This window comes from Podarcis pityusensis, assembly GCF_964106645.2.
Source record: "Podarcis pityusensis genome assembly, chromosome: 13".
Classification (NCBI taxonomy): domain Eukaryota; kingdom Metazoa; phylum Chordata; class Lepidosauria; order Squamata; family Lacertidae; genus Podarcis; species Podarcis pityusensis.
The window spans coordinates 18,856,687-18,877,754 of record NC_138038.1 but is presented as its reverse complement, the minus strand read 5'-3'; the positions used below and the strand labels follow the sequence as shown (position 1 = coordinate 18,877,754).

At 45.8% G+C, this 21,068-nt stretch overlaps 1 protein-coding gene across 4 annotated transcripts in view; it reads right to left on the bottom strand.

Annotated features, from left to right (window-relative positions):
• Positions 1–21,068, bottom strand: part of ETV4 (ETS variant transcription factor 4) — a 40,688-nt gene that overhangs the window by 7,160 nt on the left and 12,460 nt on the right. For 2 of the 4 annotated variants that reach the window (XM_080979423.1, XM_080979425.1), the window contains 6 exons: positions 15,241–15,294; positions 13,771–13,894; positions 12,078–12,152; positions 9,155–9,405; positions 1,831–1,905; positions 910–978 (listed from right to left, as the gene is read on the bottom strand). In XM_080979423.1, the coding sequence (XP_080835549.1) occupies positions 910–978; positions 1,831–1,905; positions 9,155–9,405; positions 12,078–12,152; positions 13,771–13,894; positions 15,241–15,294 (648 nt within the window). Of the gene's footprint in view, positions 1–909; positions 979–1,830; positions 1,906–9,154; positions 9,406–12,077; positions 12,153–13,770; positions 13,898–15,240; positions 15,295–21,068 lie in introns of all 4 variants that reach the window. The other 2 variants (XM_080979422.1, XM_080979424.1) reach the window with 1 other exon arrangement.

Here is a 21,068-nt window from a genome sequence, read left to right as displayed (position 1 = left end):
ATTAAGCCCTGGAAGAGAGTAAGAATTTTACCTTATATAAAATAACTCCAGCACAAAGTCTATAGGCAACTCTCAACTTATGCCAGAGTTACATTCTGGGGGTGGTTCCTAAAGCCAAAATTATGTAGTCGTACCTCCGCTTACTTATCCCTCTGGATATGGAAACTTCAGGATGCGAACGCAGCAAACCCTGAAGTATTTTTCTGATTTTGCCGCACGCGCAAGCGCAGAAGCGTTCTACGTGCTGTGCGCATGCGCAGAAGCGGTCCTCCGGTTGCGAATTCCTCGGAATGCAGCCAGATCTCCGGAATGGATCTCGTTTGCAACCGGAGGTACCACTGTATTTTCAAAACACATTGGGCACCTTGGCGGTTGGGATTGCCAAAGTCCTTTTCCCCAGATGCCCACCCCCTTTTTTCTCATCAATGAGGTAAGACGCAATGGCCTAGACCCCTGCTCCAACACACACACACACACACACACACACACACACACACCCCTCTATTATAATCTGGATTTCAAATTTAATTTTTCCAGTTCTAGTTCCACCTGAAGTTTCAGAGAGGAAGGCAGATTTCAGCTTTGGGCAAGACGATGTAGATCATTGCTCCGGTTCTGATGAGAAGGTTTGATTTGCTTCCTTACCAGAACCATGCACAAGACAAAAGGCCCTACATTTAAATGCCACAAATCTCCAAGGCTGTAAAGACTTGGGCTTTTCTTCATATGGAGGGATTATGATCTGTGGCTCATAGCTGGACATTCTGGTTCAGATTTCTTTCATTTTTTTGTTTTAGAGAATACTGAATTCATGCAAAACGTTTCCTTAGCTCAATCAGGCAGCCTTTGAAAAGATGGCGGATGCCCAGTGGTGCAGCTCATATAACCCAGGGCAATTGCGTATCTGACCTTCAAACTTCTCAGGGACGACGCAGACGTCATCAGCGAATGGCCGCGCCTGTTTCTCATAACTGTACCCTGTGGAAAAAAGAACACATCAACAGGGCGTGCTGATTTTTTTCAACTTTCACATTCCAAAAACGAGGGGTACTAAACACTTTTCACATGGATTCGAAAAGATAGCTTGGCTAAATGAACATAATTTAGTTTTGCTTGGTGAATAACTGCGTGGAAAAAGATCTGGCTTGCAGTAGGAGTCTTGAACGTTCCCGTTTGGGGGATAATTGACTGAATCATCAACCAGGGTTAGCTGCCAGAACCTTCTTTCCAGTGCTCCGGATTGGCTGGGACTGGTCACGTGTCCCAGTGCTCCTCACAACACTCCAGGTTGGCTGGGAGTGATCACATGACAACCACTCACCCCTATAAAAGCTTCGAACGCCACATGCATTCCCTTGGTGTCGCCCAACCAGGGTTGTGTGACATGGAAACTCTGTAATGCTCAGAAAGTACTTGCTTTTCTTACTGGCCCATATGTACTGCAGCTGAACTCAAAATATAGAGGTACCTCAGGTTAAGAACTTAATTTGTTCTGGAGGTTTGTTCTTAACCTGAAACTGTTCTTAATCTGAAGCACCAATTTTGCTAATGGGACCTCCCACTGCCACTGCACAATTTCTGTTCTCATCCTGAAGCAAAGTTCTTAACCTGAGGTACTATTTCTGGGTTAGCGGAGTCTGTAACCTGAAGCGTCTGTAACCCGAGGTACTACTGTACAGAAAACAAAGGACAGATCCTTTCCTGAGTGTATAATCCTGCCTTTTACTAGTCAGCCTGGTCACGTGTGTAGACTGAGAAATGTCTAACAGCCCAGCTAATAGGAGATATTGGCTTGCAGACAAGAAAAGGCCTTCAAGGAAAATGCCTCACCGAGTGTGCCGTCGGCACTGGAATGTCCTGGGAAGGGTTCCACATTCATATACATCGAATGGCAGCTCGGGACATCTATGAGACAGACACAAAGATACAAAAGACAAACAGGTCAAATCAGTAATGATACATTGGGCAAGAGACTTTGGGTACCATATACAACTTACAGCTTGGGAGAAGTTACGGAATTTAAAGTTCACAGCATGTTAGCAAAAATGTATAAAACATGCTCAAATGTATGCTGGAAACGTAAGGAAAAAGAAGGCACCTTCTATCATATGTGGTGGAATTGTAAGGTAGTAAAAGGATTTTGGGAAATGATATATAACGAGTTGAAAAAAAAATGTTTAAAATAACCTTTGCTAAAAAACCTGAAGCCTTCCTTTTAGGAATTCTAAGTGCTGAAATCCCAAGGGAGCAGAAAAGACTATTTATGTATGCGACCACGACTGCATGGATGTTATTGGCCCAGAGATGGAAGGAAGATAGAGTCCCGATCAGAGAAGAATGGCAGATCGAGTTGACGGATTATGCCGAAATGGCTAAAATGACTGGAAGAATCAGAAAGCAGGAAGACCAAAATTTTAATAAGGAATGGGGAATTTTTAAAAAAACTTATCTTAAAGACCACTGTAAACAGTTAAAACCGTTAGTAGGATTGGAATATCACTTGTAGTTTAAGGCTGAATTCTGGCCACAAATAGAGATGTAAAAGATTTGGATCATTGTAAAAGATGCAGGAGGAAATGATTAATAATGGGACCCACAAAGGGGAGGATGGAAGTCCAAGAGATTCCTCGGGATCTTGTTTTTATGATTTAAGTTTGATATATCTCTGTAAAATTTTAATTTGAAAAACCAAATTAATAATGATGATGATGATGATGATGATGATGATGATGACAGACAGACATACAGACACAAATTGCTGGGTTGAGTAGGCAGGATTTGGCTTCCACCCTCCAGAGGTGCAAATCCTAAAAGTGGTGGCTTCATATTTGTGGAATACTCTCTCTGGAGAAAATCAGCCAGCCAGGCAGCCCACCACCATATTAGACAGACTCTACTAAAGGGTGGCGCTGTGGGTTAAACCACAGTGCCTAGGGTTTGCCAATCAGAAGGTCGGCGGTTCAAATCCCCGCGACGGGGTGAGCTCCCGTTGTTCGGTCCCTGCTCCTGCCAACCTAGCAGTTCAAAAGCACGTCAAGTACAAGTAGATAAATAGGTACCACTCCGGCGGGAAGGTAAACGGTATTTCCATGCGCTGCTATGATTCGCCAGAAGTGGCTTAGTCATGCTGGCCACATGACCCAGAAGCTGTACGCCGGCTTCCTCGGCCAGTAAAGCGAGATGATCGCTGCAACCCCAGAGTCGTTCGCGACTGGATCTAATGGTCAGGGGTCCCTTTACCTTTACCTTTACCTTTACTAACACTTCATTAACACACTGTAATAATATTTACGATTGATTTTACAGTATGGCAGGTGGAGAGGTTTGATTCTTTGGATTATTACACTAAATCGCTTTAATGTTTTGAGCTCAACTAAAGCTCTTTTTGCCCCACAAGCCTACCCCCCCCCCCCTTGCATTAAAACCCAACAATGAAACCCGGCTCTGAACAACAGTGTGTTTCAAATGCATGGGTTACATGTTTAAAAGTTGGTGTTATAGAAATTCTAAGGTCTTATGGTGCCAACAAAGGTCCGTATAGTTAAAGCTATGGTTTTCCCAGTAGTGATGTATGGAAATGAGAGCTGGACCATAAAGAAGGCTGATCGCCGAAGAATTGACGCTTTTGAATTATGGTGTTGGAGGAGACTCTTGAGAGTCCCATGGACTGCAAGAAGATCAAACCTATCCATTCTGAAGGAAATCAGCCCTGAGTGCTCAGTGGAAGGACAGATCCTGAAGCTGAGGCTCCAATACTTTGGCCGCCTCATGAGAAGAGAAGACTCCCTGGAAAGGACCCTGATGCTGGGAAAGATGGAGGGCACAAGGAGAAGGGGACGCCAGAGGACGAGATGGTTGGACAGTGTTCTCGAAGTTACCAGCATGAGTTTGACCAAATTGCGGGAGGCAGTGGAAGACAGAAGTGCCTGGCGTGCTCTGGTCCATGGGGTCACAAAGAGTTGGACACAACTGAACAACAACAACAAGGTCTTATGGGGGGGGGGGGTTGAGTACCCTGTTGCAACAGTTTAATAAAGAACAGGCTTACTAGCTGCTTTGCTTCTCAACATTCTCTGGTTGGCCTCTGTTATTTTCTCCTACCAATAGAGAACCTACATAAGGACTCTATACGGGCTCTAAGGGAAAAGGACCATTTTTTTCTTATAACATTGGTAAGACGGGCTTCTTTCCCCAAAGCAGCCTGCGGTTTTGCAAGGTTCAGTGGAGAGGAAGGGGCAGCCCAGGAAAAGCCTTTAAAGGCTGCCCGTGGAGAAAATTAAGGGCTGACGGAAAGAGGGGGCTGGTTTTTCTTCCGGCTTCTCTGGCAGCCAAAGAAGCCCCTGTTCTACCCAGGCATTTTGACGCCTCGGGGAGTCAGAAGTTGCATGCCCAGACTTTCTTCCCTCTGGGCTTTGAGCCAAGCAAGATTTGGCTCCGGTTACCAGCCTGTGCGCTGATGTCAGCTGCCCATAAGGAGAGCAGCCTTGCTGTAATCCGACACCCCGCCAGCCCAGAGCCCAGTTCCTGTGCCTCCATTTTGTGAATGAAATTCCTTTCTGCTCCATTCAGCAACAGGAGGGCTCCCTGCCAGGAAGCAGAGGCAGGCAGGGGAGGCGGCTCGAGGTTATGCAATGCAACGCAATGCCAGGCCTTCAGAAGAAGCACAGCAGTGCCTCTTCTCTCCCTCCCTGCTTGTATTTGAAGGTCACAAAATGTCACGCCACCCCAGTGCGGAATAACTGCGTGCCCTCGGGGTTTGATAAGCTGAAAAGCGAAGGTGCAATTTAAGCAAGGGGGTGGATGGAAAGGAAATCCCAACAACCTCACAGGCCAGATAAAAGTCTCCAGCCAGATGAAACGGTTGCCAGTTTCTTTTTGTACACAGAAATGGTACAGCGGTACCTTGGTTCCCAAACTTAATCCGTTCCGGAAATCCGTTCCAAAACCAAAGCGTTTCCAAAACCAAGGTGCACTTTCCCATAGAAAGCAATGCAAAACGGATTAATCCGTTCCAGATTTTGAAAAACAACCCCTAAAACAGCAATTTAACATGAATTTTACTATCGAACACAGGGGTCAGCAAACTTTTTCAGCCATGGGCCGGTCCACCACCTCTCAGACCATGTGGTGGGCCGGACTATATTTTGAAAAAAATATATGAATGAATTTCTATGCCCCACAAATACCCCAGAGATGCATTTTAAATAAAAGGACACATTCTACCCATGTAAAAACACCAGGCAGGCCCCACAAATAACCCAGAGATGCATTTTTTTAAAAAAGGACACGTTCTACATTCTACTCATGTAAAAACGCGCTGATTCCCGGACCGTCCGCAGGCTGGAGTGAGAAGGCGATTGGGCTGCATCCGGTCCACGGGCCTTAGTTTGCCTACTCCTGATCTAATGAGACCATGGATCCATAAAATGAAAGCAATAAACAATGTACTGCAGTCACACAATCAATCAATCAATCAATCAGTAGCTGAACTGGGTTCCACGCAGTTACAAAAACAAAACAAAAAAGCCACAGAAATAAAAACACAAAATAAATAGCAAAAACAGATAGACCTCAGCGCAACACTCAAATTGGAAGCGTAACACTCAAAACGGAGCACATTCAGCTTCCGAAAAAGGTTCGCAAACCAAAACACTTACTTCCGGGTTTGCAGTGTTTGGGTTCCAAGTTGTTTTGCGTACCAAGGCGTTTGAGAACCAAAGTACCACTGTATTATTAAGTGGGGCAATTGAATAGATACATAAACTACCTGAAAATGATTTACAGATCTAACTCCGAGTAGACTTGCTAAAATGTATAAGTCCGAATCAGATAAGTGCTGGAGATGTAACAGGGTTGAGGGTACATTTCATCATATGTGGTGGACTTGTAAAAGGGTAAAAGAGTATTGGGAAATGAGATACAATGAATTGTATATACAATGAATTGAAAAAAATGTTTTAAAATATCTTTCAAAAAAAAAAAACCAAACCACACAACCCAGAGTCCCTTTTTGTTGGGGAAAATTCAGAGGGAAATTCCCAGGTGTCAAAAAAGACTATTTATGTATGCTACAACTGCGGCCCGTGTTTTGTTAGCCCAAAAATGGAAAATGAGTGAGGTCCCAACTAAAGAAGAATGGCAACTTAAAAACTGATGGAATATGTGCAACTTGCAGATTTAACATATAGAATAAGAGAACAAGAAGAACATATGTTTAAAGAAGACTGGAAATTGTTTACTGAATATATGGGTGAGAATTATGTTCATTTAAAAACGCTGGTAGCAGTAAGATAAATTCAACAGTGTAAATAAGTTTTGGTGGATGTGATAACAGAATACTGAATGGTTTAGTTTATGTGAAATATGGAGGGATATATGGTATGCAAAATGAACCATGGAAAGAGAAGAAGGGAAGTCATTGATATTGTAAATAATAATAATAACAATAATAATAATAATAATTTATTATTTATACCCCGCCAATCTGGCTGGGTTTCCCCAACCACTCTGGGCAGCTTCCAGCCGAATATTAAAAACAATACAGCATCAAACATTAAAAACTTCCCTAAACAGGGCCGCCTTCTTTTAAAAATAAAAGAGTTGCTTATTGGCTTGACATCTGCTGGGAGGGCGTTCCATAGGGCAGGCGCCACCACCGAGAAGGCCCTCTGTCTGGTTCCCTGTAACCTCACTTCTCGCAATGAGGGAACCGCCAGAAGGCCCTCAGCGCTGGACCTCAGTGTCCAGGCAGAATGATGGGGGTGGAGACGCTCCTTCAGGTATCTTGGGCTGAGGCCATTTAGGACCTTAAAGGTCAGCACCAACACTTTGAATTGTGCTCGGAAGTGTACTGGATGTTTAAACAAGTACAGTGGTACCTCGGGTTAAGAACTTAATTCGTTCTGGAGGTCCGTTCTTAACCTGAAACTGTTCTTAACCTGAGGTACCACTTTAACTAATGGGGCCTTCCACTGCCGCCACACAATTTCTGTTCTCGCCCTGAAGCAAAGTTCTTAACCCAAGTGTCAGGGAGAGGCAAACGGGAAAAGGTGAAAGGACAGAAACCAGGAGTTATAGAGAGCCTAAAGAGATTATCAGCAGCTTGTCGTCTGAAAGTGGGTCTGACGTAGAGGGGGAGGAGGATGAGCCTGGCACAAGCCATTCGGTACACAGAGGAAGTAAGGGGAGGAGTTTTCGCAGACTTGCATGCTGGATGCGGAAAAGGAAGAAGAAAGATTAGAGGCAGCAACTGCGCACAAGGGGAAGGACGCTAATTGAAATGCTGGAGATGTACGTTTGAACTTTGTCAAATAAATCAAATTGTTTGGAACTGGCTGAGAGCCCGGAGTCTTATCTATGGCCAGCTGGACAGCATTGTGCCTCTGACACCGAGGTACTATTTCTGGGTTAGCGGAGTCTGTAACCTGAAGAGTCTGTAACCTGAAGCGTATGTAACCCGAGTTACCACTGTATTTAAAATTGCAAAACAGAAAACGTAACAAAAATCATATAAAAGAAAAGAAAAAGTAAAGTACGATTAAGTGAACTGTTGCATAGATACATAAATGTCAAAGCCCAGTTTGATCTCCACCATGGTTTTAGAAGGTTATTGAAAAAACTGAATGAGAGGACCAATCTCACTGGAGAGGGTTTCGTTTATCCAGGGCAGGGGATAGGTTTGTAGGAGGTTTGTAGCTGGAGATGGCCCTGGAAGAACTTATTCAGAGTTCTTGCAGTGTGTAAGCTATCCCTCCACAGTGAGATGCGCGAGAGGAGGGTAGGCTTGCCTAAAGAACAGCCGCCACTTTTTGATCACATCTCACAGGCTCATTAGCTTGCAAGCTATGAAACTGAGCACAGAAACATTCCAGGCTGAGATGTAAAAGGAAATGAGTAAAGAAAGAAAAGATTGCCTCTCAGTTAAAGAAAGGAGGGGGGGAGAGGTGCAGCCTGCTTGAAAGTGACCTGTGGCTTTCTAGAAAGAAAGAAAGAAAGAAAGAAAGAAAGAAAGAAAGAAAGAAAGAAAGAAATTTGGATAGCTTATAGACTTATTTTGTCATTGTTGCCCCAAAAGAAGAATACTGAGATGGTTAAGACCACTGAGTTTGGGGAAGCAGTTGAGTGTGGGATGGGAGGCTGCAAGCTTTCAAGATTCATCGAAGTGATAGTTGGCTGATGAAGAATTCTATGAACCCGAAAAGCTTGTACATTTCCATAACATAATCAATAGCTTAAGAAAAAACAGCTTTTAAAAACACACACAAAACGGGCTGTGTGACTGTACATTAAGGTACATTACGGAACTGCAGAAAGAGGGGGGAAGGAAGTCAAGTTTTGAATGTTAAAATGATTGTAAATTAGTGAAATGTATAAACCTGAAAAGCATAAATAATATTTTTTTTAAGGACCACTTCTAGGTTTTGGGTGCTCTGTGCATGACACCCCAATCCCACCCCCCACCCTTCAGACGAGGGGCCCCACCAAGATGACTCTGGAGGGCTAATGGGCTTTGATACACTGTGCTGAATAAAAATACTAGAGAAGGGGTCAGCAAACTTTTTCAGCAGGGGTCGGTCCATTGTCCCTCAGACCTTGTGGGGGGGCAGACTACAGTGGTACCTCGGACTAAGTACTTAATTCGTTCCAGAGGTCCGTTCTTAACCTGAAACTGTTCTTAACCTGAAGCACCACTTTAGCTAATGGGGCCTCCCGCTGCCGCCAGAGCACGATTTCTGTTCTTATCCTGAAGCAAAGTTCTTAACCTGAAGCACTATTTCTGGGTTAGCGGAGTCTGTAACCTGAAGCGCATGTAACCCAAGGTACCACTGTATATTTTTTGGGGGGGGGATGAATTCCTATGCCCCACAAATAACCCAGAGATGCATTTTAAATAAAAGGACATATTCTACTCATGTAAAAACACCAGGCAGGCCCCACAAATAACCTAGAGATGCATTTTAAATAAAAGGACACATTCTACTCATGTAAAAACAGGCTGATTCCCAGACTGTCTGCGGGCCGGATTTAGAAGACGATTGGGCCGGATCCGGCCCCCAAGCCCTAGTTTGCCTACCCATGTACTAGAGTATCTCATCTCATCACACACACACACACACCCCACCCAACAATTCAGCCCGGCTCTCTCACCACCTACCTGCGTCAAAAGCATAGTCCATCTGCTCCTGTTTGATTACCACTCCTGCTGCGTACCGGGAGCTGCCACCGGCCCCCAGCGGGTTCGCCTGGTCATACATGGGGTCGTGGAACTCCTGCTTGAAGCCCTGGGCGGGGTACGGGAGGCATGGGGCAGACAGCGGGCGCTGATATGCCGGCGGGGCATCCGATCCCAAGGCTTGAGAAGTAGGGAAGGATTGGCCCATCTCGCCACGCAGCTGGTATGAGGAGCTGGGAGGAGGACAGAAAGACAGTGGGCATAGAATAACAGGATTACAGACTTCGAGGGAACCCTGGTGATCATCTAGTCTCACCCCCCTGCCCGGCACTGGGTGCAACTGCAGGCATTTTGCTTAAAAGGCCTCCAGCGAAAGCTAAGATTTAAGAAACGCACTACAGTCGTACCTTGGAAGTCGAATGGAATCTGTTCCGGAAGTCCATCCGACTTCCAAAACGTTTGGAGACCAAAGCACGGCTTGCGATTGGCTGCAGGAAGCTCCTGCAGCCAATCGGAAGCCCTGTCAGACGTTCAACTTCCAAACAATAGTTCGCAAACCGGAACAGTCACTTCTGGGTTTGCGGCATTCAGGAGCCAAAATGTTTGAGAACTAAGCTGTTTAAAAACCAAGATAAGACTATACAAGCTGGCCAGCTCACAAAGCAATGTGAGTGTACAGCCACCACCCTTTTGTAGAATCGCAGAACTGTTGGAAGGGACCTCAAGGGTCATCTAGTCCAACCCTCTGCAATGCAGGAATCTTTTGCCTAACATGGGGCTCAAACCCACGCCCTGAGATTGAGAGCCTCCTGCTCTACCGACAGAGCTATCGCCCATCTTGTGGCAAAGGCTCCCAGGAACACAAACGACCGGAGTCTGGAATGCCAGGTGAATTCAGCAGGGCTTAGCTGCAGGTAAGCTTGCATCCTGCTCAACATCTCAAAGCAGCCCAAATTTCTGAGCTTCGGCATGCCGGGTTGGGAAAGCGCCAAATAGGCTAACTGGTCAGGAGCAGGCCGGGACTAGTTGGGATTTAGCCATACCCCGGAAAAATGGGCACTCACAGATAGCCTGCAGGCATGTTTTGCATTGGAAGTGAAAAGTGAGCACGATACTCAGCTCTGAAGATCGCTATATCTGTCTTTCTGTCTGTCTCTCTATCTCTTTGCTGGGTTTGGATTATGGGATGGGGCAGACGAGCTTCCTGGAAATTTGTTTGCATTCTAAAATTAACCCGTTCTGGGGAGCGATGTGTTAGCCCGTCACACACACAGAGAGTGTGTTGTGAAACCTCTAAGACTAATATATGTAAGGTAAAGGTAAAGGTAAAGGACCCCTGGATGGTTAAGTCCAGTCAAATGGTGTTGTGGCACTCATCTCGTTTGTCCACAGACAGCTTTCCGGGTCATGTGGCCAGCATGATTAAACCGCTTCTGGTGCAACGGGACACCGTGACGGAAACCAGAGCGCACGGAAATGCCGTTTACCTTCCCTCCGCAGTGGTACCTATTTATCTACTTCACTGACATGCTTTCAAACTGCTAGGCTGGCAAGAGCTGGGACAGAGAAACGGGAGCTCACCCCGTCAAGGGGATTCGAACTGCCGATCTTCTGATTGGCAAGCCCAAGAGGCTCAGTGGCTTAGACCACAGCGCCAGATGTGGGGTACCCTTTGGCCCTCCAGATGTTGCAGAACTACAATTCCCACCATCCCTGGCCGTTGGCTAGGCTTCCTAGGCCTGATGGGAGCTGTGGTTCAACAGCATCTGAAGAGAACAATGTGCTCCACTTTGAGCTCCTTGGAAGAAAAGGTTATATAGAAATATAAGAAGAATAAAATATACACAACCAAAAAGTAGGGTAAAGCTTTTCTGAAATAAGAGTCAAGGTTCAGGGGGCTCTTTCCCCGCCCCAGCCACTAAAAATAAAATTAAAATTAAAATGTAGGGACCCTGCCCAAGTGATGGGGAACTTGCAGCTCTCCATCTGTTGTTGGACTAGAACTCCCATAGTGTCTGCCCACTGATGGCCATTTGTGGACCAGCAATAGCCGGAGGACCACAGCTTCCCCCTCCTTGCCCTACCCACTAGCGATCCAGTTGACTACTTAGCTCAGGAGCTGGTAGTGTTTAAAGCAACTGAACCACATGTGTAGCACCCTCTTCCCCAGAGGCCCACCAGAGCCCTAGCCTGAGCATATGTCAGAGGGAATATTATTGCAGTCAGACCAACAATTCATGTTTTGCTAGAGAGGCGTATGAAGGGGCTGAGGCTCACAGAGCTCTCTTGTAAAATTTGCTAGAGAGCACTCTGTGAGATCACTTCCTTTGTCTGCCTTGGCAGGAAACTGTGACACTACATATATACTTCCTTCCTGCCTCCTCTATCTTCATTGGGCTTCCTAGCTGACCCCATGTGCATGTCTGAGCTCATCATTTTTGAACTGAGATTTTGTACTTTTGTAACTTAGTAGTTATAAGCCTGCCTTCATATTGCTACTGTAATCGCTGCTTCAATACCTAGATTATGTAAGTAAACACTACTTTTATTTCTTCACAAAACAATGTGTGTGTGCTTGTTGCTTTTTAAAGGGAAGGGGTAATACCAGGAAAATCCAGTCTGCCTTATAGAATCCTGGATTGTTGTTTCTAGAAGGTTAAATCCACCTTGTCTTAGCTTCCACGGTTAACCTGCAAAGGATGCTACTCTGCTGATCTCGCTAATGTGAGCAAGGAAGGATAACAACTAGGCAATAGATCCTCTCCTAGTGTCTAAATCCATCCCTACAGAAACATTTAAGTCTTTCAAGGACTCCTGGCATTTGGTGGCTGGGAGGTCAAGCTTGAGCCTCCAGGATTGGTTGGGATGCATTGCGAAACGATACCTGCTCAATGCCATGGCTCACCTGTGCTCCATAAGGTATGCCCGTCCGGGCGCAGCCTGGGGTAGGCTGTGGGAGCTCACAAAGTTTGACTCTTGCCTAGAAAAATACGCAAGCATCAGTTGCAGACGGATATACATCTTTCTTGCTCCCAATGACCTCCTCCACTTATCCCAGCATAACCCTGACACATGGTAACTGGTGCGATTCTCAAACAGTTGCTCATTTTTCTTAGCGACCTCATTCTCTGGGTACAGATCATTACGTAGCCAACAGGGTGGATTTGATTCAAATCAAATCAATTTAAATCACTAGTCAGTAAGACTTGATTTAAACCATTTTTTTACAGAAAGACTCATTCCTGCTGGTATAATCTTAATATTTGCAACCAGATGAAAGTTTTATTTTTGGAATAATAAATTTTCAGAGTAGACAGATAAATTGTGAAATTATTGTGAGGTTTAATAAGTTAACTGTTTATATTGGGACAACTTTTCTTCTGTACTTTATTGGAAGGAGAAAAACAAGCACTTCCTTAATAACAATTTGAACCATTTATTTAACTAAAACAATAACATTATAGTCTATGTATCCATGTTTGTTAACTGATGTGGTTAAACAATTGAAAAAAGACTTAGACTGAGTTTTAGCACACATGAAAAACTTAAAACAAATCCTTTTTTCCTGATGAATAGCCTTTGGACTATAATCCTTTTGCAGGATTCTGATTGTTGGATTACCGAGATGACAGCTAACTTCCTGCTTAGTGTGATGAAGAGGAAAGCGGCACTAACTTCTTCCTTAACACCACAGCTGCAGTCGATACGCCGCACAATCGAACGAAGTTCCATAGTACAAGGACAATGGAGTTAGGATAAATCTGAGGAGCTGAAGGACCCTTTAACGGTCCTCCTCCAGCTTCAGCAGTTTTTTTTTGTTTGTTTGTTTCTGTACTATCTGTCGCTCAATGTTTTAAATCCCCTGTCGCTTTAGTAACCCCCCTTCCCCCCCTCTTTTTTTTAAGTATTCGCCCAGGAAGATATCTACCTTTACCTCCCCACCCCCATTTCATGTTGTTATTTTAATGTATATCATGCTATGGCCACACGGCTAATGCAATAAAATCTATTGATTGATTGACTATAATATAACTTAAATAGAAAACCATCTTTAGATTTTTTTTTCCTCCAAAAGCATTTTATTTTAAAAATCCAATTTAAATTTAAAAAATCCAATTTATATTTTTTAATTTAGTTATTTTTTAAATCATTGCTTTTTATCCACCCTGGTAGCCAAAACAGCACCACCCATGCACAAGAGGAAAGTATCAGCAGACAAGGGAAACCTTGAAGTTTGCAGCAGTATAAAAAAGTATTGGGCTGGAGGAACCCTTAAAGGTGGTGGGAGGGGGGAATGGATGGGAGGGAGGGAAATCTCCAAAGCAACCCAATGAGGACTGTGTATGTTTAGTGGGCACGGAATGCTGCCTGGCTGTTTCTGGGGAGAGGTGGGATGGAGTGACCAGGAAAAGGGCATATCTTGCTAGCCGGCCACTTGAAGAAGGTCGAGTCAGTGGAATCCTCGTATGGACAGATTGCCAGAAGATCGATTCTTAACGCTTTCAAGGAACACTGGAAACACATCTCACGACAGGTGTGCTTCAGGTGAATGTCAGATCAGGGGAGATGGGTTAGAACCCACTCACCCAAAACATTACCTGGCGTAAAGGCATTGCTCCCCATTACGGTACTGGTAAGGCTGTCTGCGCCGGCAGGACCCCGCTGCTTCCGAACATGGGCTCTGGGGCTCCTTCTTGATCTTAGCTGGGGGGCTGTGAAGGGCTACTGGGAAAAGGAAATCGAGGCGTCAAGGCCTTCCAACAGGAAAGAGCCTGCATGGTGACTGGGTTGGGGAGCCCATGGTTCTCCAGAAGCTATCGGACTCCAACTCCCATCAGCCCCAGTCCAATGTGGCCAATGGCCAGCCATCATGGGAGTTGTAGTCCCAACATTCGGAAAGCCAAGCCTGGGCTCTCTCAGCCTCACTCCAAAGGAAAGCAGAGCAAAACGTTTGGCACCAGCTTGGCTGCAGGAGTTGCCAGAAGGAGGCGTACAGGGCACCATCCAACCATCTCAGGGATGCTACTTTGGATTTGTGTAGGGTTTACTTCCCTTTGTACAGCAGGCTAGCTTCTACATCTCCATCTCTAGCCTATATTCAGGCAAGCCAAACAATAATAATAATTTATTATTTCTACCCCACCCACCTGGCTGGGTTTCCCCAGCCATTCTGGGCAGCTCCCAACAGAATATTAAAAACACGATAAAACAACAAACATTAAAAACTTCCCTTCAGATGACTTCTAAAAGTCAGATAGTTGTTTATTTTCTTGACATCTGATGGGAGGGCGTTCCACAGGGAGGGCGCCACTACCGAGAAGGCCCTCTGCCTGGTTCCCTGTAACCTTGCTGCTCGCAGTGAGGGAACCGCCATTAGGCCCTCGGCGCTGGACCTCAGTGTCCAGGCTGAACAATGGGGGTGCAGATGCTCCTTCAGGTGTACTGGGCCGAGGCTTTTAGGGCTTTAAAGGTCAGCACCAACACTTTTAATTTTGCTCAGAAACGTATTGGGAGCCAATGTAGGTCTTTCAGGACCGGTGTTATATGGTCTCAGGGGCCGCTCCCAGTCCCCAGTCTAGCTGCCGCATTCTGGATTAGCTGTCGTTTCTGAATCACCTTCAAAGGCAGCCCCACGTAGAGTGCATTGCAGTACTCCAAGCGGGAGATAACCAGAGCATGCACCGCTCTGGCAAGACAGTCCGCGGGCAGGTAGGGTCTCAACCTGTGTACCACATGGAGCTGGTAGACAGCTGCCCTGGACAATGCCAAAAGCACTGTCAGAGTTCAAGATGGGGGGGGGGGCAGGAGGGAAAGCATTCAAGGAGGGTGCAAAGCATGATGGATGTGACAGAGTCAGGCAGCGGGGCTTTGAGGGCCACATCTGGCTCACAGGCCTGAGGTTCCCCACTTCCCAGTTCAGCGCATCCCGGTTGTGCGAAAGGGATCAGGCATGCTGGCGTTCCAGACATTTGCATCACCTTCTGGTTTCTCCCACTAAAGCCCTACCTTCCCCTCCTCCTCCTCCTCCTCCTCCTCCTCCTCGCCATCTCCCCAGCCATAGTACTTACAGTTTTCTGAATGAAAGTCAGGCACAAATTGCTCATCGCTGTCTGGAACTTGAGCTGCAAAAGGGCAAGAGAGAAGAGAAAGCAACGTTTGGCATCAAACTCAGCGCTCTATTAAAACCAGGCTCCTGAAGAAATAAGGCAGCGGGGATTGTGGCGGGGGGTGGGGTGGGGAGGGATGTGGAGAACTAGCTTGCACATGAGGCGATGGGAAAAGGATCACTGCCAGGAGACGGGAGCCAGTTTCCCCCTTGGGACTCCAGTCACTTCTACGTAATCTTTTCCCCCCAGTAGGTTCGCCCATTAGCACGGCTGGCTGTTTTCCTCCCTCCGGAGGATCAAAAACTCAGGTGCTCTGCTTCCTTTCCCACTGTGCAGCGCCGATCTCTTAGCGCTTGGGGCGATGCTGCAATAGAAGACCAGGCTAGCTTGGTCCAGCTCAAGAGACAGGACGCCACAAAAGAGCAGCGCCACGCAGCCGAGGGATCCAGACCACAGTAAGGTACAAGCAGCAAGAGATAAGGCAAGCCAGAGCAAGCTGCTGGTGGGAGCCAGTGTGGCATAGTGGTTAGAGTGCTGGCCTAGGAGCTGGGAGACCAGGGTTCAAATCCCTACTCAGCCATAAGCTTATTGTGTGACCTTGGGGCATTCACCGTCTCTCGGCCTCACTGAGTTGCTGTAAGGATTAACTGGGGAGAAGGAGAACCTTGGGAACTGTAGTTTGTTAAGGCTGAGGGCTGTTAGCAGCATTAGAAACTCAGGTATATAACCTATTTGCCAAATGGCACCTTAAACCTAGGCTGCCGTCGCCACCACAGATTGTCTAAGCGCCATTTCTTTTCATTGACGTTTGATGTTGTTGCTCATTTATACGTTAATCCTTATTGTCATTGTCCCATACAGCACAACGAAATTGAAAAAATCTACCTCAGACATTCAAAAACCAGCAAACCATTTCGACGCCACTTTATATTTTAAAGGAGAAATCTCAAAGCTGTTTACAACACATCAAAACACCAAATAAAACAATGCAGAATGAAACTGAATTCAAGTTTCAAGGAAAATATTTCAGATCCTTCTCTAGGTGACATTTTGCTTTCCCCAGTCCCCAGCCCAGCATCCAGAGATCTCCACGTGGTCGCAATTAGACACAAAACGTGCCTGGCGCTTGGCTAATTTCAAACACCGGCTGTTAGAGACCCCAGATCCCCATGCAGAGTTACAATTTCCTAAGTAGTTCAAGAGTCAGTCCTTCCCAGGGAATTACAGTGGTACCTCAGTTTTTGAGCGCCTCAGAAGCCTAACGTTTCGGTTTTCGAACGCCGAAAACCCAGATGTGAATGCTTCTGTTTTTGAACGCGCTGTGGAAGTTGAACGGCTTCCGAGGTGCGTTTCTCAATTGATTTTGCCAACCGCCCATTGCGCCTCAGTTGTCGAACGTCTAAGAAGTTGAACGGTCTTCCGGAATGGATTACATTCGACAACTGAAGTACCACTGTATAGCTCCCTGAGGGGAATGAGGTCTGTGCACCCAGGGGCGGAGCTAGCCGTCCGCAGGGGCGGGGCAAGCGTCCCAGGAGGGCACCGCCTGCGACGAGCGTCCTAGGGGGTGAGGCGGCGATGTCATCCCCCTTCAGGGATAACACCCGGGCCATGCTGCTCCCACCGCACCCCCCTTCCTTCGCCAGTAGATCTCCTAAGAACAAGAAGAAGGTGGTAATATACTGTTGCAAGATGGCAAAGAGATGGAGAAGGGAGACTTTTAAATGCAAGGACAAGGTTTTGGGGGGATATCGAAATGGGGAGGAAGCCAGGAAAGGGATGTCGTGTGAGAGTAAGAAATGTGGCATGCCCTGGTAGGAACGCAGATTATATCGCACCAGGGATGGGCAGCCTATTCACTGCAAAAAGGCAGCTGAATGCACACATAGTCAATGCTAAAAGCTAAATGGCTTCTGTGAAAAGGGATCTCCTGCCCTTATCTGTTCTGTCATCACTCTCTGGCTTCCATTAGGTTTCCCAAGCAATATTCTAGGTTAGGGAATTTAACAGCACAGTCCTTATATATTGAGTTCAAAGAGGTTTACTCCCAGGTAAACCTAAGCTCTGCGAGTGCAGCTTTCTCCCAACTGAAGTGCAGAGTGTTTGAGGGCCAGGACATTCACAGGGGAACCAAAATGCTTGTTTACAAAGCTATTGTGCTACCAATCTTACTGTATGCTTGTGAAACGTGGACTACTTATAAACACCGTCTCCAACACCTCAAAAGATTCCATCAACGGTGTCTCCGAAACATTTTACACATCACTTGGGAAGACAGGTGAACTAATGCCAGTGTACTAGAAGAAGCAAAGATCACCAGTGTCGAAGCAATGATTCTTTAACATCGACTTCGTTGGGCTGGTCATGTTGTGTGGATGCCTGATTATCTTCTTCCAAAGCAACTACTCTATTCCGAATTTAAAAATGGAAAGTGCAATGTAGTGGTCAACAAAAGAGGTTTAAAGACTCTCTCATGGCAAATCTAAAAAATGTAGTACAAACACCGACAACTGGGAAACACTGGCCTGCGAGGGCTCCAGTTGGAGAACAGCCTTTACCAAAGGCCTCATGGGCTTTGAAGACGCTCAAACTCGGGACAAAAGGGAGAAACGCACTAAGAGGAAGGCATGCTTGGCAAACCCTCACTGTGATCAACTCCCACCCAGAAACCAATGACGTGTAGATCCAGAATCAGCCTCCATAGTCACTTACGGACCCACTGTCAAAACCGTGTTCATGGAAGACAATCTTACTCGGCTACGAGTGATCGCCAAAGAAGAAGACACCCAGGTAAACAGATATGGAGCCACAGGTGAGAGCCGAGTCCAGGGTGTGGAAGAAAAAGAAGAGTTTGTATTTGATATCCCGCTTTATCACTACCCGAAGGAGTCTCAAAGCGACTAACAATCTCCTTTCCCTTCCCCCCCCCCCACAACAAACACTCTGTGAGGTGAGTGGGGCTGAGAGACTTCAGAGAAGTGTGACTAGCCCAAGGTCACCCAGCAGCTGCATGTGGAGGAGTGGGGAAGCGAACCCAGTTCACCAGATTACGAGACTACCGCTCTTAACCACTACACCACACTGGCTCACAGGTGACAAACTACCCCAGAAGGAGCAGGACATCAGCAGTTTGATGCCACCCCCAGAAGCACACTCCATTGTCTCTCAAGGCAGAAAGATGCCAACAAAGCAGATCTAGGGTAGCAGGCCAAGAACGAGTCATCCCAAATTATTATTTTACCAGGGATAGCTCTAAAATGCTACCATGTCACATAAAATGATGTAATATCTCTGAAATGATAAAAATAAGCAATCCACTGCCTGGTTTCACTTGCACTTTAAATCCATCAGTCTCAGTTCCCTGAGCCACCCCCACCACATCCCTGGACAATTCATGTTTCTTTCATATGCATGTCTTGTTTCCGCTTGCATAGTATAAATAGAACTTCTCTGAGAGGCTGGTGCTTTTTAATGCCTTCCACATGGCACTGAATTAAAGGGATATTCCACACCCTACTTCGACCTGGCTTGGACTAATGAAAGGAAAGGGGGGAAAGCTGGAAAACTGAAAATGGAATACCAAATATAGGAAATGGCCTTCTCCCAAGTCAGACAGTTATTGTCCACAGTCGCTGGCAGTGCCTTTCCAAAGACAAGGAAAAAGGACTATATATATATAAAAAATTAAATATTAAAACAACTCGTTCCCTATACAGGGCTGCCTTCAGATGTCTTCTAAAGGTTATATAGTTACTTGGCTCAGGGGTCACATATCTCCATACCCTCCAACATTTCTCTGATAAAAATAGGGATGTCCTAAGGAAAAGTGGTATTCTGGGATCAACTCAGAAACCGGGGCGGCTTCTGTAAATCCGGGACTGTTCCTGGAAAACAGGGACACTCAGAGGGTCTGGTAGTAGGTATTATTATTGTAAGTTATTCGATTTATGTATACCGCCCTACACCTGAGGATTACAGGGTCAGTTTACAGTAGCCCCACTAGAAGGAAAGTTATACAGCAAAATGTGATGGCACCCTTCTAAGTGGTTTCTGTACCCTATACATTTAAAGTGGCATCATACCACTTTACGCAGTCGTGGTTTCCCCAAGGAATACAGTGGTACCTCAAGTTAAGAACTTAATTCCTTCTGGAGGTCTCTTCTTAACCTGAAACTGTTCTTAACCTGAAGCACCACTTTAGCTAACGGGGCCTCCCGCTGCCGCCACACCACTGCTGCGGGATTTCTGTTCTCACCCTGAAGCAAAGATCTTAACCCGAGGTACTATTTCTGGGTTAGCGAAGTCTGTAACCTGAAGCATCTGTAACCTGAAGCGTCTGTAACCCGAGGTAACACTGTACTGTGGACCTCCATTCCTCAAGAAACTACCATTCCCGGACTTCCCTGGGAAGTGGAATCAATTGCAAAACCACACCTGCAGTCTCCTTTATTCAGCCCCTCCTCTTCCATTATCAGAGCTTTTATCTTTTTTTTATTTTTAACGCTACATTTGGGCAACTGCAGCACCCGCTCATCGCGTTTACCGACGGGCACCATTTCATTAGTATCATTTGAATGGAAGGTGATAACTTCATATTGGACATCTACTGGGTGTGTCATGTTAATCAAGCACGATTTAAAAATAAATAAATACAAGGCATAAGCTGCCATTCCGGGAAAAAGCAGCTGTGAACGTAAAACACAGAAACGAAACAAGATCACAGCTCTGAATGTACGTTATAGCAGGGAGAGGCAGAAGATAGATCCTGATCTAGCTGTAGATCTCTGGCTAATTTGAAGTAGATAAGCAACGATTTCTGACTCCCAAATGTTTAACGCCAACAAAATACAGTGGTACCTCGGGTTAAGTACTTAATTCGTTCCGGAAGTCCGTTCTTAACCTGAAACTGTTCTTAACCTGAAGCACCACTTTAGCTAATGGGGCCTCCTGCTGCTGCCACGCCGCTGCAGCCCGATTTCTGTTCTTATCCTGAAGCAAAGTTCTTAACCTGAAGCACTGTTTCTGGGTTAGCGGAGTCTGTAACCTGAAGCGTATTTAACCTGAAGCGTATGTAACCCGAGGTACCACTGTAATTCCCATCTATGCTGCATTATACTACTGAAGTGAAGGAAGCAAGGGATGATACTAGGAGTAGATTTGAAGGACTATGAGCTCTGTTCAGTTCTGGCACTCCAAGCAGATTCCTGGGATCAGAATAGCTTGATTCTAAGTGCAAGTACAGTGGTGCCTCGCAAGACGAAATTAATTCGTTCCGCGAGTTTTTTCGTCTTGCGGTTTTTTTTTGTCTTGCGAAGCACGGTGTCGGAAAAGTTTTGGAAAAGCTTCAAAAATCACCAGAGTCTTCAAAAACCTCAAAAAAGGCTACCACACCGCGTGCTATGAGTTGCTCCTCGAAGTCAAGTCGCAACTGTATTAACGGTTTTAAGAAAAAGGAAACAAACTTGCAAGACGTTTCCGTCTTGCGAAGCAAGCCCATAGGGAAAATCGTCTTGCGAAGCAACTCAAAAAACCAAAAACCCTTTCGTTTTGCGAGTTTTCCGTCTTGCAAGGCATTCGTCGTGCGAGGTACCACTGTATTTTAAATGAAGCTCTGATTGGTGGATCTCAAGGTTCTAGTAAACACAGACACACACACACACACACACAGAGAGAGAGAGAGAGAGAGAGAGAGATACACAGTAGATTTCACAAGCCAGAAGCCTGAAAGGATCTAAAGTAGGAATTGGCAGCCTCCCGTAGCAGAGGAGTTGGAATACTGGATTTGGTTT